General features: G+C 41.5%; 1 protein-coding gene across 3 annotated transcripts in view; it reads left to right on the top strand.

Moving 5' to 3' along the window:
- LOC138265434 (protocadherin-11 X-linked-like) overlaps positions 1 to 17,026 on the top strand; it is a 570,450-nt gene that overhangs the window by 387,632 nt on the left and 165,792 nt on the right. For all 3 annotated transcript variants that reach the window (XM_069213145.1, XM_069213137.1, XM_069213155.1), the window contains exon 3: positions 7,333 to 9,819. In XM_069213145.1, the coding sequence (XP_069069246.1) occupies positions 7,333 to 9,819 (2,487 nt within the window). The remainder of the gene's footprint in view (positions 1 to 7,332; positions 9,820 to 17,026) is intronic.

Below are 17,026 nucleotides of genomic sequence, written 5' to 3'. Positions count from 1 at the left end.
AAACAGTCAAGAAAGCCGGCAGGATTAGACGCTACAATGTCGTTGGTTGTCTTCTTGCTACTTTTTTGCAGTTTTGCAGGTGTCCTGGAGCAGTCAGCGGTCGATCCTTGACAGAAGTCAAAGAGGGAGATGCAGAGGAACTCTGGTGATCTCTTGCATTCGTTATATGAAGAGAAACTCACAGGAGAGACCCTAAATAGCCCTCAGAGGAGGATTGGCCAACTAACTAGGTAAGCACCTATCAGGAGGGGTCTCTGATGTCACCTGCTGACACTGGCCACTCAGAGGCCTCTATTGTGTCCTCACACCTCTACATTCAAGATGGCAGAGGTCTGGGACACACTGGAGGAGCTCTGGGCACCTCCCCTGGTGTGGTGATGGACAGGGGAGTGGTCACTCTCCTTTCCTTTGTCCAGTTTCGCACCAGAGCAGGGGCTGGGGGATCCCTGAACCAGTGTAGACTGGCTTATGCAAGGAGGGCACCATCTTTGCCCTTCAAAGCATTTCCAGAGGCTGGGGAGGCTACTCCTCCCCAGACCTTAACACACATTTCCAAAGGGAGAGGGTGTAACACCCTCTCTCAGAGGAAATCCTTTGTCCTACCTTCCTGGGACTGGGCTGCCCAGACCCAAGGAGGGCAGAAGCCTGTCTGTGGGTTGGCAGCAGCGGTAGCTGCAGTGAAAACCCCATAGAGCTAGTTTGGAAGTACCCAGGGTCCATGCTGGAGCCCTGGGGATGCATGGGATTGGCACCCCAGTACCAGGTTTGGCATGGTGACAATTCCATGATCCTAGACATGTTACATGGCCATATTCGGATTTACCATTGTGAAGCTACATATAGGTATTGACCTATATGTAGTGCATACATGTAATGGTGTCCCCGCACTCACAAAGTCTGGGAAAATTGCCCTGAACAATGTGGGGGCACCTCGGCTAGTGCCAGGGTGCCCTCACACTTAGTAACTTTGCACCTAACCTTCACTAGGTGAGGGTTAGACATATACGTGACTTATAAGTTACTTAAGTGCAGTGTAAAATGGCTGTGAAATAATGTGGACGTTATTTCACTCAGGCTGCAGTGGCAGTCCTGTGTAAGAATTGTCTGAGATCCCTATGGGGAGCAAAAGAAATGCTGCAGCCCATAGTTATCTCCCGGAACCCCAATACCCTGGGTACCTAGGTACCATATACTAGGGATTTATAAGGGTGTTCCAGTGTGCCAATCAGAATTGGTGAAAATGGTCACTAGCCTGCAGTGACTATTTTAAAAGCAGAGAGAGCATAAGTGCTGAGGTTCTGGTTAGCCGGGCCTCAGTGACACAGTTAGGCACCACACAAGAAACACATTCAGGCCACAAACTATGAGCACTGGGGCCCTGGCTAGCAGGGACCCAGTGAGACATATAAAACACAATGACAAATAGGGTTTCCACTAGAAGCACAGGGATCCTGGCTAGCAGGATCCCAGTGAGACAGTAAAAACACCCTGACATATACTCACAAACAGGCCAAAAGTGGGGGTAACAAGGCTAGAAAGAGGCTACCTTCCTATATGCACCATATTTCATTGATATGGTGAATTCCTGCCCTTTTCTTTTGATGAAGGGCAGGGCAGCAAAGAGATTTGCTGTGCTACCCTGTAGCAGAAAATTGTAAATGACTCGTAAATGAGGCCCCTAGTGTGGAAGGGGGGTCAAAGACTCGGCAGAGCTGATCTGTTCTGACCACTTCAGCATTCCTTTTGGTTTTCAGGATCCCTTTTATTGATCAGGCAAACTCCCACCCAGGAACTGAAAAGGAAATGCAGAATGTTTCAGAGGAATCGTTGGCTCAGTTCCTTAGTTCCCCTCTTCTAATACTGCAAGCAGCAGTTGCAATAGACACTTTACTGGTTGGTAGCTGAATATCTAACACATTAGATCAGCTTGTCCCCATAACAATGTATGTGGTGAAAAGATTGAGGTCGTCTGTGCCTTGGTTTTCTCAGGACTAAATAACATAGGAAAGTTGGTGTAAAAAATGAGAACTCATCTGGAAGAAATTATATGATCTTAATCCTAAATCTCTACATAAAGCAGCGATGAGGAAATTTTTAAAAAAATAATGCACTGCCATGAAAGAACAATTTGTCCTTTAGTTTAAGATAGCATCTAATTCCTCCAAGTAGGTGTTTAAAATAGTGAGCTCTTATGTTTCCCCTCAAGTAACTAAGTCTGCTATTATTCCCTCTGTTGAACTCTGCAAAAAGCTGATGGTCTTCTTTAATGAGAAGATCCAAAAGCTATATTCCTCATTCCCTGATTCTCAAAAGATGACTTTAGTCATTAGCTTAACTGATTCAGTGAAGACAGAAACCATCCCAGTTGCTTCTTCCTGTCGCAAGTTTCAGAGTCTCTACTCACCCTTGTAAAGGTCTTCAGAGTCCCACTTCAGGGTCAGCAATGGTCACCTACATAGAGACTTGGAGCCCTAAAATCAACACTGTTCCATGGTTTAGTTCTGCTCTGCCTGCGATACATGGGTCATTCCTATAATTAGCCCATGAAGTGCAGAGAGTATTTTTAGTTGCAAGGCATATATTTCATAATTTTATTATGATATGCTTGCAATGCATACTCTAATCCTGGCAATTATGAGAGGCACTGTAAATAGCCTCCTAAAGGTATCTTGCCGTCTCTTTAATTTACATTGTATGACATTTGACTATTATTTGAAATGGGCGACAGGCCGCCTCAAGGAGTAATCACAATTCTTGTCAAGATACTAAATTAACATGAGCTCAACTCCCTGGTAGCAATAGCACAGAGTCAGGTTAAATTAGGGCAAAACACTAAAAAAATCCCAAACCAAATTAGAAAAATTAATAAGGAGAAACCATAGACATTCTTTGTTAAGATTTAAGGGAAAACAGCACCTAAAAGCCAGAGGTGCTAATGGTAATCAGTGTTCATTTTAGACAGGGATCTAGGTGCAATTTAATGCCAAATATGATGGAGCTTGGGTCCGATTGACTTACCAGGTTCATACTGGCAAAGGCATTTACCTTCTGGCTTAGCATTTTAATCCCAACCAACCACAGGAGTACTCTTTAAAGGTCAGTAGCAACTCAAGGAGGCACCTAGAGACTCAGGGTCTCATTATGAGTGTGGTGGTCTTATGACTGCCACATAACAACCCTGGAGGTTCGACTGCTAGCTCCACTAGGATCTTGGATCCTGGTGGTCTGGCCGTGGCAGGGATCCTAATACGCCAGGGCAGCGCTGCATGCAGTGCTGCCCTTCAAATTACAACCTTGCTCTCCACCAGCCTTGTCATGGCAGTAACACTGCCATGAAAAGGCTGGCCTAGAACAGGTGCATAGGGCTCCAGCACTGCCCATGCACTTGGGATGGGCGATACAGGGGCCCCCCTGCCCAGCACCATTGCAATGTTCACTGTCTGCTTTGTAGACCCTGATGGCTACAGCATTGCCGCTGGCTCGATTATGAGCTGGAGACAACGCTGTAGCCTGTTTCCCACTAAGCCAACGGGCTAAAACTCAGGTTTCCACTTGCCGACCCAGCGGGAAACTCATGTTAACTCTGGTGTGGTCGCCAAGTAGGCCACGGGTACCCTACTGGGAGTTTGGCAGCAGGATTTTCCATCAAAACTCAAAATGAGACACTCAGTGTATTAATCAGGGGCCAACAGGAAAGTCCAGTCCAAGTCCAGTTGCCAATAGTCAGCTCTGCACTTTAGGAAAAAGGCCTCTTGCAGCTCACCGGAGATCAGACAGCTGACACTTGGACTCCACTGCTTTGTCCAGGGTACAAGAGGGAGCGGATCCTGTCCTTCAGGGCTCCACTCAGGTCACAGACAGTTCGTTCAGTCCTCTTCTGTTCTTCCACAAAGATGTTGGCACCTGAAGGAAACACATTTATGCTTAGCACCATCAAGTGGTTGGGGATGACTCCTCAGCACTACCTAACCAATGGACTAAAAGTTCCCAAGGGCCAGCCTCACCCCCTTATCAATAGCTCTTGTTTTCCTTACAGCAAACAGGCCAAAATGCCATGTGTCAAGGCATTTTCAAAATGGCCAATGCCTTCAACCATACAAAACTTTTTGAGGGCTTCTGCTATGTGACGTGTGGGTGATTTATATGTAATTCACCAGTGTCCCCCACATCTGAAACTAAAATACTAAAATTCTGAGTGACATACGCACCTTACCCACAACATTTTCAGTGACAGAAATCAGGTAGGACAAAAGCAGGGCTCTTCATCTACCAGGGAGGTGATACACAAGAATGCAATTGGCACCTTCTTCTCTCTCTTTTCAGTGTTCCAAAGTGTAGCATGGGCTCAACAGGCTTGCCAAGCAGGATTTGACACTGTCCTGTCAAAAAGAATGCCCAGAGAATATTCTTTTGAGCTCAAAGAAGCGAGCCTTTTGTTTGCTCTTTAGGGGTATTACACACCTTGTTCACACCTATTCGAGGCTGAGCACAAGCTGACAGATGCTTGTGCTAATTAGCCTTTTGACATTTCAGGCAGGGAACTGATGAAAAAGGGAATTGCTCCTCCAAGGTTTAGGGGCTTAAAAACATTGTGACTTTCAGCCCTCAGATGACCAAGACTAAATCACCAGAGACGATCTTGTGAAAGTGCAACTTTGTTGAATGGAGGAAATAAGCTTTTCCTGCTTGGAACATCTCAGCAGCAGGGAAATTTATTTCAATGGATCCTCAGCGGACAGGTATCCGAGTTTGTGGATTCCTCGTTTGATACAGTCTGCTGCCTTTTCCCATTGGAAAAAATGACTTCCAATTCAGATAATCAATTGCAGTGAGAAAAGTAACACTAACCGAAGGCAAGAAAAGTATCTGCATGATAGTTGTATCTCTGCAGATGGGAAATAAAAAAAATTCCTGCTCGCAAATTTTCCCACCTAAACCGAATGTTTCAGCTGGACCTTGTGCAACAGCAATCTGACTCCATATTGACTTTGCCAGGAACAACTACTGCCTTATCCTAGTGGAAAATTGCCTCCTCTATATTCCAGACTAAATCCGAAGGTTAAAATCTGTGACCCGACCATCCCACTTGATATATCCTAGTCCTGGTATACCGCAACCATGGACAAAATACTATTTTTGGAGCTTAGTGTTTTACCACTCATATCTCCGGTTGCCCTTACTAGACTTTTTTTGTTTGAGTGTAATTTTGTTTATCACGTTTTTCTCTACTTGAATACATTGGAGTGGGATTTTAATTGTTTGGTATTTTGACTTTATTACTGTTTGGGTACAGCATGAATACTTTACACATTGTTCTAATATAAGTCTGCCTGCTCTGTGCTATAGCTACCAGAGGGTTGAGTAATTTTGTGACTATGGGGGTTCACCTTGTCAATTTAGGGTTAGTGTTCCGTGAGGTGGGTGATCGCCCACTCCAAATAATAAATTATTTTTCTATACCTTACTAAGGCCAGTAAGGTTAGAGGTAGACACAATGGGCCTGATTCATAAAGCACAGCATGCATTTAGCTCATACTCTTTTCATGCCAATCGCAAACAATATGCATGTATGTATGTATGTGGTGTTTATATAGTGCAAATCTAACCAAAAGGCAATGGAACAGTAAGCAGAACCGAAGGTGTGAACGGTGAGCATTAGCTAGTTCTGGACTGCACCAAGATTAGTGTTTGATAAATTGGACAGAATCTGGGCAGTCCTAATAAATATGGAAACATTGTTTTGTGCCCTGAGTGTATAGATGGAGATGTCCTCTGGCCTTCCTTTTTTTTATTTTGATCTGATGATGTCCTCCAGGCCTGGGTGAATTTCTGATACGTGGTTGTAATATTGTCTAATTTCTTTTTATGTTTGTACCCATTTCCCAAAATTAGCTTTTATGCCTTGTGTGATTATCTGCTGTTCATAGCAAAAATGTTGCATGAGCTCACTGAAAAAATGAGAGCAGCCAGATTATGAGTGGATGCTGTTTATGGGGATTATGGTTTTTATGCTAATATTTTCGTGTACAAAATGGACTCGAGGATGCAGATCACAATAAAATGTAGTGCTGGATTTGGTATTCACATACTTGTGCGCAATTGTAAGTAATTTTTTCTGAAATTTTGCCTAATTATAGAAAAACAAATTTGTGAATTTTGCACACCACTAGAGTCCTGGCTACAAGTGTGCCAAACGCCACTAGAGATGGTGTGTTTGTCATCCGTGTAGACATATGTGATGGTCGTGATGGCTTTGTAGATGAGGCAGCTGGTTTTGAAGATGCTATGGGCCAATAACGGGAATCAGTGGGGTTCTATCAGCGTGGAGATGATGTGATCATATCAGAATCTTTCTGTGGTTTTACACTCCTAAAAAGATGTACCTATAAGAAGATTTTTATGTGAGTAAATGTATTCCTAGGTGTGAGGAGTGGATATTTCAAAGAATGTGTCCACCGCAAACTAACTTGTATTTTTGTTTTCATATACCTTTTTGAGGTCCATTCCCACTTGGGAACCAGTGATCTTCCTTTTCAAGGTAGGAAAACGCAGAGAGCACAAACAGAATAATAAGAAAAGAGCAACTGCGTGGATGTCATTTTCAAACCAGTCTCTCCTGTTTGAATTTCTGGGCCGAAAGAATACTTTATCAAATTGAGTTTTATAATCTATGTTGACATTAAATAATGTAAATTGTAAAAGTAAACTAGTCTTCATTCCACTTTCGCCCTTATATTCTATGTAAATATTTTCCTCAAAAACCTTCATGATGATTCTTCGAGAATGGGTGCTATTAAAATCCAGTAATGTGCTCAGGGATGTAATTGATGGTGTACATTTTTATGTAGTTATGTAGCTGTTTTCAATAACGTCACCAGTGCTTTTGTTTGTGATGTCAGGTACGATGTCATTATACTCTAATAAACATGTATGGAGAGATATAGAACTTTATTGCATCCTATATTTTTTCAATATGTTCCTATATATAAAGTCGATTGTAATTCAAAGAAGTAATGCAAACAAAATATGCATTAGATTTTTTCAGAAAAAGGACGAAAGGGACGATTCAGTGATAAACCAGTATTTATTAGTGTTTTAATGTAATCATTATCAAAAAATCGAACTTCTGTCATAATGTAACTATTTGTTTATGTATGATTGTCAACAGAAGAAAATACTCGTATGTCCGTGTGAACATGTCTATGTCTTTACTCCTGTTCAGTTAGCATTGATAACATATGTCTCATGAGTTTACTGATTTATTTGACTATCCTAAAAAAAAAATTCTCACTAACTCCACGGTAACATGCTTTTTTCTGTATTTTCTCATAGGGCCAAACTGCCTTTGGACTTGACATAATTGAAACACCAGAGGGAGACAGGTGGCCACAACTTATCGTTCAGCAAACTCTGGACAGGGAGCAAAAGGACACTTATGTTATGAAGATTAAAGTCGAAGATGGTGGAAATCCTGCAAAATCGAGTACAGCTATTCTACAAATATCTGTCACTGATGTGAATGATAATCGTCCTGTGTTCAAGGAAAATGAGGTCGAAGTTAGCGTGCCTGAAAATGCTCCTGTCGGCACTTCTGTCATCCAGCTGCATGCCACGGACGCTGATTTGGGATCAAACGCACAGATCCACTTCTACTTTGGAAATCAGATGTCTAATCTCACCAGGAAACTATTTGCTATTGACAATAATACAGGCCTCATTACCATCAAGGAACCACTGGATAGAGAGGAATCTCATTTTCACAAGTTAACAGTCTTGGCTAGTGATGGTAGCACAACACCATCAAGAGCCACGGTAATTATCAACATTAATGATATCAACGACAACGTCCCATCAATAGACATAAGATACATCATCACCCCTGTAAATGGGACTGTGCTGCTTTCAGAAAAGGCTCCTCTCAATACAAAAATTGCCCTTATAACAGTGATCGATAAGGACGCCGACATGAATGGGAAAGTTACTTGCTACACAGATCATGACGTTCCTTTTCGGCTGAAGCCAGTATTTCACAATCAATTTCTCTTGGAAACTGCAGCCCCTCTTGACTATGAGACAACTCGGGAATACGCCATTAAAATAGTTGCTTCCGATTCCGGGAAACCACCTCTAAATCAGTCTGCAATGCTTCTCATTAAAATCAAGGATGAAAATGATAATGCCCCGGTGTTTACCCTACCGGTGATTGGACTTTCCTTTTTTGAGAACAATGCCCCGGGAACGGAGTTAACTAAGATTAGTGCTACAGATGCAGACAGTGGACGGAATGCCGAGATAACCTATACTCTTGGTTCCAATGCCCCCCCAATTTTTAACCTGGATCGACGAACAGGGATTTTGACAGCAGTGCGGAAACTAGATAGAGAAAAGGTGGACAGGTTCTCATTCACAGTAATTGCAAAAGACAATGGCATCCCTTCCTTACAGACAAATACAACAGTGACATTGTCGGTGCTTGATCAGAACGACAACAGTCCTGCCTTCACCCACAATGAGTATAATTTCTACGTCCCTGAAAATCTACCTATATACGGCACAGTGGGGCTCATCACAGTCACTGATGCTGACCTTGGGGATAATGCTGTGGTCACTCTCTCAATTGTTAATAGCAAGGATAATTTCTTAATAGATCCCATCACAGGTGTTATAAGGCCGAATATATCCTTTGACAGAGAGCAACAAGGATCTTACACATTCCAGGTGAAGGCTGTTGATAAAGGGAACCCACCACGCTCCTCAACTGCTAAAGTGACAATCAACGTAGTAGATGTTAACGACAACAGGCCTGTTTTTGTGAAACCATCTACAAACTTCTCTTATGACTTAGTGAAAACATCCACCAGCCCAGGATCTGTGGTGACAAAAGTCTTTGCAGTTGACAATGACACCGGCATGAATGCAGAACTTCACTACAGTATAGTAGGTGGAAATTCTAGAGGCTTATTTAGTATTGACCAACGAACAGGGAACATCACTTTGAAAGAGAAAGTACTTGCAGCAGATCATGGCTTGCATAGGTTGGTGATAAAGGTCAATGATTTAGGACAGCCTGAGTCCCTGTACACAATAGCTTTAGTGCATTTATTTGTGAATGAGACTGTTACTAATGGGTCCTATGTCCTCGAGCTAGTTCGTAGAAATATGGAAACACCAGTTGGCCAGAATGTTGGAGATGGGGAATTTACTCCACAGACAAATGACTATGTGAAATTCATTATAGCAATCATTGCCGGAACAATGACAGTAATCCTGGTAATCTTTGTCACCGCTCTTGTGCGTTGCCGCCAAACCCCTAGACATAAAGTTGTTCAGAAAAGTAAACAAAGTGGGGAATGGGTTTCCCAAAACCAGGAAAATAGGCAGATCAAGAAAAAGAAGAAAAAGAAGAAGCGCTCTCCGAAAAGTCTTCTCCTCAACTTTGTGACAATTGAAGAATCAAAGCCTGATGACCCTGCTCATGAGCATATTAACGGCACACTGGATATACCTGTGGAGCTTGAAGAACAGACTATGGGAAAATACAACTGGGGTACCACCCCAACCACCTTTAAACCCGACAGCCCAGATTTGGCAAAGCACTACAAGTCTGCATCTCCGCAGCCTTCGTTCCAGATAAAAGCTGAGACACCAGTCCCACCTAAAAAGCACCATGTCATCCAGGAACTTCCTTTGGATAATACATTTGTGGTGGGGTGTGACTCACTCTCCAAGTGCTCATCAAGCAGCTCGGACCCTTATAGTGTTTCCGAATGCAACTGCCAAGGGGGTTTCAAGACGACAGGCCCTATTCACACCAGACAGGTAATTCCAAGTGCATGTCTGTATTCCTAGATCACCCACTTTCTATCTTATTGACTGATGTCTCAATGTCTGCATCAGATACTCTTGCTGCACTTCTCTTTACCTTATCTCTCCTCTCATGCATGTGTATTCCACTAGTAATCTCTGCATGCCATTTTGCTATAATTTTACATGTTTATTCTTGCTTGGTGGTATGAGGTATGAACTGTGGGACTAACAGTGGGGTTTGGCTATATGATTACTTTAAGGGGCGAATGTGTCTCTAGGCGGCAGTATGGCACCTTCTGCTTCAAGCAAATCAGCTTGCTACGATGAAAAGAGAATCTCTAACCGTATTGTACATTCAGGGAAATACATGTGATCTAGTCCACGTGCAAAGCCTTACAGCTAGTTGAAGAGTCATAGCGACTAGCACAATTCGATAAGTGCTCCACAATGTCAATGTAGCATCCCGTGCAATATCTTTTGAAAAGACCCGTAGACCGCGATAAATGAAAAGAATGAAAGGTTTAAATGTCAAGGAGAATACAGATGCCTTTCCTGCTAGCTAGACTTGTTTACTCATGCATTCTTTAATAGCGTCTAAGCCTTTTTCGTACATTAGTTTTTACATGTGTATGCCAACACTCCTTAGCACCCGAGTTTTCGAAAACACACTACAGTTTTGCGGTTGCTTTGAATTATTACACGGAACAATGGTTTAGCTGTACAGCCGATATGGAAAGAAACGATATTTTTTGAAAGCACTAACTGTAATGAATAAGTCTTGCTCAGTGTACAGAATATTAAAAAATGCCGTGACGTTCAATTGTTTTGGAATAGTTGGTGGGGCCAGGGCTGTTATCTGTTCGGGCGTACCTCAGACATGTGCTATCACATTGACGCACAGACCTTCCACACACCAAGCTGCATACAAGCGCAGAGAACGTCTGAGCATGCGCCACAATGACTCCATCTTGAAAGGTATGAATGGCAGCGCATATTCGATTCTCTCACCCTTGCGCGCTGATTTTAGCTACAAACATAAGGTGCAGTCAGAACTACACAGATCATGCTCACTTTTATATTGTTGACCCAGTTTCAGCAATAAGGTTGGTGTCTGGTGACTTGGGTGCCTTAGTTAAAATACGATCCTTCTCCATTAACTGTCTTCTATACAATAATGCATAATTTGACTAAACAACTTTATTTCTTTGTATGGGTTTCCTATCATGTCTAATAAAATATGAAATGCAAAATTATACACGATTTAACTGAACTGTTTGGAAATAGGCGCCCCATTTTTTTGTTAAATTGGTTTGTGCAAAAATGTTTTTTTTGTGTTGCTTACAATCTTTTACATCAAAAATTGTCAGCGAAATCTTTAACAATTACCTTAGTCGACACAACTGAGATGAAACGGTTAGGCCTTCGAAATGTCCTGGTAATTGCATTCATAATGCTTAATAAGTTCCCAAATCCTCGTAGACAAGCATTCCGGTTGCTTATATGGTTGGTATTATTAACCTGTTGTAGAACCCATTACCATTAAATAGCATAATATAAAAACATTTACCCTGGGGTAGATGATGGTACATTGTGCTTTGGCGGAGTTGTGTACTACATATTCGTCTGAGCCAATGTTTTCTCGTGAATACGCACAATAAACAATCCCTTTAAATGTATAGGGTATAGACCGATATCTAAGAACAAGGAGCTTATTAAAAGTTTGCTGGTAAATGGAATTTGTATTTGTATTTTATTAATCGTGATGCTGTTAAGTAAAAACTTTACATGATAAAAGATCACGTTGCAAGTAGAAAAAATACGGTACAAAAGCACAAGAGAGACAAGTGACCTCTTCAGTAACTGCCCTTAGTGGTGACAAATATGCAAACAGTACTGGTGTGTGGAAAGTGCAATTGGTAAAGGGGGAACATTAGGAATGACAAAAAAGAGCAAGCTAACAGTATAGAAAACAATTAAATTATACAAAGCAAAGGAGAGGCAAGGGATCTCTTCAGTAATTGTCCTTAACGGTGCCAGACATACTAGGGGAAAAGCGCCAGTTCATGGATAGTGCAAATAAGGTGGGGGAGCCTTTGGGAAAAAAATCCTCAGTTTGGTTGTGCACCAATTCTAAATAGCTTCTCCGCAATGATGATACATTTAACCAGGCAACCGGGCAACCCGGCAGTGCAAGCAGAAAAGAAGAGCTTGACGCCCATGTTCTTACTCTTTTAGCAATAAAAAACGTTCTGTAGAAGCTTTCTGCATGCAGATTGCAGAGTTGGGCATCTGTACAATATGTGTAAAAAAGATTATTCAGGCACCTGATAGATCTTGCATGATGGCAAGCTCAGTTCTGCGGCCCATGGCGGCAGCCCAGCATTCGTTGATGGAAGGTCGAATCTTAGCACTAAGAATCTGGATTTGTAAAAACCTTTGATAGTTTCCAGAAGATAGCTCTGCGGAATTGGTGATTTGTATGTGTTGATGCATAGCCATGAGTGTTTATGCTGTGAAAGCGTTCCTTGTCTTGTGCCCTCGATAATAGCTTTGTTTGTTTATTGCGAGTTTAAAAGCATTATGGGGTAAGTATGCTTCCCAAAGATGTTGCGAGTCCAGCGCTTCTGAAGCCTCACTTCTCGCCTGAGACCAACTGTTTGTTTGACTGTTATCGTGAATCTCTTTCCAAATGAGTTCCTTTAGTGTATTTGGAGGGCCCATTCTTAAGGATGACAGGAACTTGAGAAAGGCACTTTGCAGTTTTGGCCTTTTCTCTTGTAGCCTGAATTCTAGACAAATTTGTGCAGGTGATGTGTTCAGTGAAAGGTGGAATATGAGGCGAAAGACATTGCTCTTTTCTAGGAGGCTACTGATCCATTGCATAGCATTGGGATCGATTTTGCTTTAATCGCTGCCAAGATTGGTTTCCAAGTGGGTGACCAGAATTTACCATGCAGTTTTTGAAAGGCAGTGATGAATTAAGCTAGGCAGGGTATTAGTGTATTTAGGTGGAGGCTTGGAGACTGGCGCCAAGATATTTGGAGCTGGAGATTCTTTCTACTGGATTGCTGCCTAGGTACCATTTGCACTTTTTGTGGCCTTTTGCGGAGATTACTATTTTACTTTCATACAAATTAACTGTCATCTGGTTTGTTGCACAATTGAGAGTCAGTGTGTTCAGCAACTTTTCCAAGCCAAAATGGGTTAAAATCATGAAGACTATATTGTCTTCGCATTGGAATGATGCTAGCGATTCCAATTTTGGGTGTGTGAATGCACCTCATCCAATGCTTTACTCAAATCTGAAATTAAGAGGTTGAACAATGTTCGGGTAAGTACACAACCTTGTTTTAGTCTCCGTCCTGTTGATATCAGTGGTGTTAGGCCCTTTTTTGTACCTAGGCTAACCTTTGCCCAAGTCTCAGAGTACAAGAGTTGCAGGAGATTAGCTGGGATATTCCATGATATCAGTTTATGCCATAGCAAAATTCCTGCCTACATGGTCAAAGGCTTTTGAGAAGTCAAGAAAGCATGTGTAAAGAAGTTGACTTTTATGAGTGTGTTTTTCTAATAACACGCAAAGGGCAACAAGACTAGCATACTTGACTTGTGACTAAAGCCTGTTTGGCTGCGCGAGAGCCAGCCCAATTCTTCCACTCAGTTTTCCAGTTCTTGCAGTAGGGTGCCAGCAAAGATCTTTGTGTCAGTATCTAGTAGCACAATAATGTGATAAGTGTTCGGGCCGAGTAAGGTCCTTTTTTGTAAATTGGGTGAAGGATTGACCTTCACCAAGACTCTGACATGGAATTTTCATGGAGTCAGTAGTTAAATAGTTGGCAGAGTAATTCACTCCACAAGGCAGGTTCATGCTTGTGGATTGAAACTGGCACACCATTTGGACCCAGCGCCCCTTCTCCCCTAATTTTTTTAATCTGCACTTTAATAATGGTCTGGGGGAAAGAAAGAGCTGGAATGTCGCTCTTGTTATTTGTGAGCGGCGGAGTGGGATCGACGCTGTGATATAAACACCCAATTTGAGCAAGTCATTTTTGTTGTGGAACGTTACTGCCAGCAGCGAGGTGGGACTGTGCTCTAATTGATTTATCAGGTCCCACAGGGTTTTGCTGTTCTTTGATTTACAGGTCTGTAGACTTTCAATCTAGTCTTGTTCATTCCTTGCACACTTTGCCTCCCAAATTGCTTTCTTATACTCCTTCCTAAGCTCTGTGACTGTAGGCAAGTGAGATTCACATGCTTGTAAATATTGCTTTGTCTTCACTGCTTTTCATGCCCGCCTCTGATGTTTGAAAGTGCTGTTGTACCACTTGTTTTTGGCCGAATGCTGCTGGAGCAACCATAGCCATATGTTTACTCTGACAAAGCTTTTTAGATCTGCTAACATGGTTTCCAGGGCAGTCAAAGGATTCAGCTGTTCCTACATGCTCTGCAGGTTAGACTTTTTCCACTACTCACATTTTTCTTGGGCGGCTTCTGTCCATTTTACCCGATTCCAAGTTGTGCTTGGGTCTTGGAAGCCTATATTGCACCTCTGGGTAATGTGTTCATTGTTGTTTGTAAGCTCTACCATTAGAGGCTGATGGTCGCTTTCTCGTCAGTCTGCTAATGTAAACACTGTGACCCTGTGGAATAGATGAAAGGAGATAAATATGTCATCCAGCACTGACTCTACTGACATGGATTTACCGCCATTGGAAAGTTCATGACAAACCTTCCATTTAGTGCATTAAGTTCCATTGCTTTGAATGTTGACAGCAGCTGGTGATCAGATCTGTCAAGGTTTGCATATTTTGAGGCCTGCACGGGTATGCTCCAGCTTGCATCTTGGGTGCATGCTTCCGTGCTGCACTTATGGTGGTTTGTCAGCGTTCAATTTTAAGTCCCAGGTCATTATCCATTCGGCACATGAACAACAGCTGTTTAGTTGGAGCAATGAATGCATGTTTCAAAGCTGACATTGCCTTTTTTGCTGTGGGTGCCCTTTGGATTCAAATAAACGTTCACTACAAAGAATGTAATTTCCAGAGTCTCAAATGTACAGTTATTAATTAGTAGTGCATGTATAAATGGAGAGTTTGTTTCCAGCTCAGTTACGTTTATAGCATTGATAAGGGTCACATAAATGCTCAACATGCCTTTAGGCCTACCTTTGCCTGTTTTTTACTGCAGTCTTGTAGAATTATCTGTATCCCATAAGTGGAGTTTAACCAAGGCTTCAAGTCTACTGGAGATATATTATGTCAAATGTGCGCAAATAGGTTTCTAGCTCGGGGTCCATTTTGAGTATATTTGACGTGTTTAAAATGTTCCAAGGGTATCCAAATTTGTAAGTAGGGCAAACAATTAAGGTGGCCAGTGAAGAAGACGATATACCTGTCTCAGATTTTATGTTGCATTGCCCTCGCTCATTGCTGAGATCAAAGAATATCTGAAGGAAACTCTAAATGTGGAGTATGATCTAGTTACCACTCTGAAAAAAGGCTATCGGCAGAATACGTGGTATAATCTCCGGCTGCCTAGAGGTAGCATTTTAACACTGTGAAGGTCGTGGATCGTCCTTTTTCTTTTTTTTTTAACCATTCACACTTGATATGAAGTTTATCTGAAAGGTAGGAAATGATCAATGAGAAAATAAATGGCTTAGTCATCTCCCTAGTTAAGGAGGGCTTGGAGCAACTTAATCCTGTGGTGCCACAGGGCTGCCACGGGCAATAGAATTTCACAGACCATGAATGGTGATATTAATGTACCCATCACGATTTGACCCATCAAGGTTTAAACTATCCCTGACTGTCTAGAGGTAGCATTTTAACACCATGAAGGTCATAAAGCTACCTTTTTCTTTTTTTTTTTTTTAAACAATTCGCGGTTGATTAGGAGGTTTATCTGAAAGGTAGCAAGTGGACAATGAAACAATACAAGGTTCAGTCTTTCCCCTAGTCAAGGAGGGCTTGGACCATCTTAAATCCTGTGGTGCCACAGGGCTGCTGGGGGCAGAATTTCACAGACCATTAATGATGATATTAATGTACTCATCGCTATTTAACCTGTTGTGATTCAAATTTGAAACATTTTCTCTTCATATTCTCTCATCAGATGTTCAAAAGATGTATATGGATTAATGCCCTCCTTGATAGAGCTATTAATGTTTGCATTGTAATAAATTGAGATATCCAAGTAATAGACAAATTGGCTTTTATTAATATTCTCAGTGATGTTGTTTTGCGTACGCAATGTGATGTCTTAAACTCCCATTTGTTTATTTTTAATATATACAGGTGTGTTTGCCTTTATAGTCAGGGCTAGATCATAGACTATATCACAGTTATTGAAACATGTTTCTGTAATACATTGATTAGAAAAAATATGTTTCCACTTCTGAAATAGTTCTCCAAGCAACTTTAATCACATTTCAAGAAGATAGTTAGCTGCTTTGGAGGAGACATTTGCTGTAGAGTGGTCTGTTTTCACTAGAAGTGGCTGTTCAACAGCTTCTTAACGTTCATTTTTCGCAATCAAATGGTATTCTACCTGAATTGTACTTTCATAAAATGTACAAGTGGCTGCAACAGGATTCTTATTGGTGAATTAGACAAAGTGATAAATGCTCAGATGGAATTGAGATTAACTGTTTTATTCGTTTTTTAAAACAAAATTATAAATGTGTCATGGACTCCCCATGTCATCATCATATATGCTGATTTTGAGACATCATCATTCAGGAACAAACCTTGCCACAATTAGTATTTTTCTTTGACTGAGAACTGGCAACTTACAGATGATCAATGGTTAGGGGTGTCACTTTATTACTTTTCTTTTGTAGACATTAGTATTTGTAATGGACAAAGAACAAACTTGTTAAAACATATTTATTTTTGAATTCCTAGCTTTTAGTTAGACTATTTCATGTTTATTAACAATTTAATTTGGTCTGGACCTGTACTTCTACCTTTACTTTCGCTCCCTTTAATCTTTTCTATTTAATGATTAATACATCTTTGGATATTTTCTAATATATCATTTCTATATTGTCAGCTTACTTTGTATACTTAGTATAACAATTATTTCTAATTAAAAGGAGAGATACAGGTTGAAAGAAGGTTCAAAACTAAGGGCCTCATTGTGAGTTTGGCAGTCCTCAGACTGTCAAACTTGTGGTGGCGGTCAGACTGCTGCAATCCTAGCAGTCCAACGGCCAGAT

Source organism: Pleurodeles waltl, chromosome 2_1, assembly GCF_031143425.1.
Source record: "Pleurodeles waltl isolate 20211129_DDA chromosome 2_1, aPleWal1.hap1.20221129, whole genome shotgun sequence".
Taxonomy (NCBI): domain Eukaryota; kingdom Metazoa; phylum Chordata; class Amphibia; order Caudata; family Salamandridae; genus Pleurodeles; species Pleurodeles waltl.
Note: the sequence above shows the minus strand (reverse complement) of the source record. Positions and strands in the feature narration are given on the sequence as shown.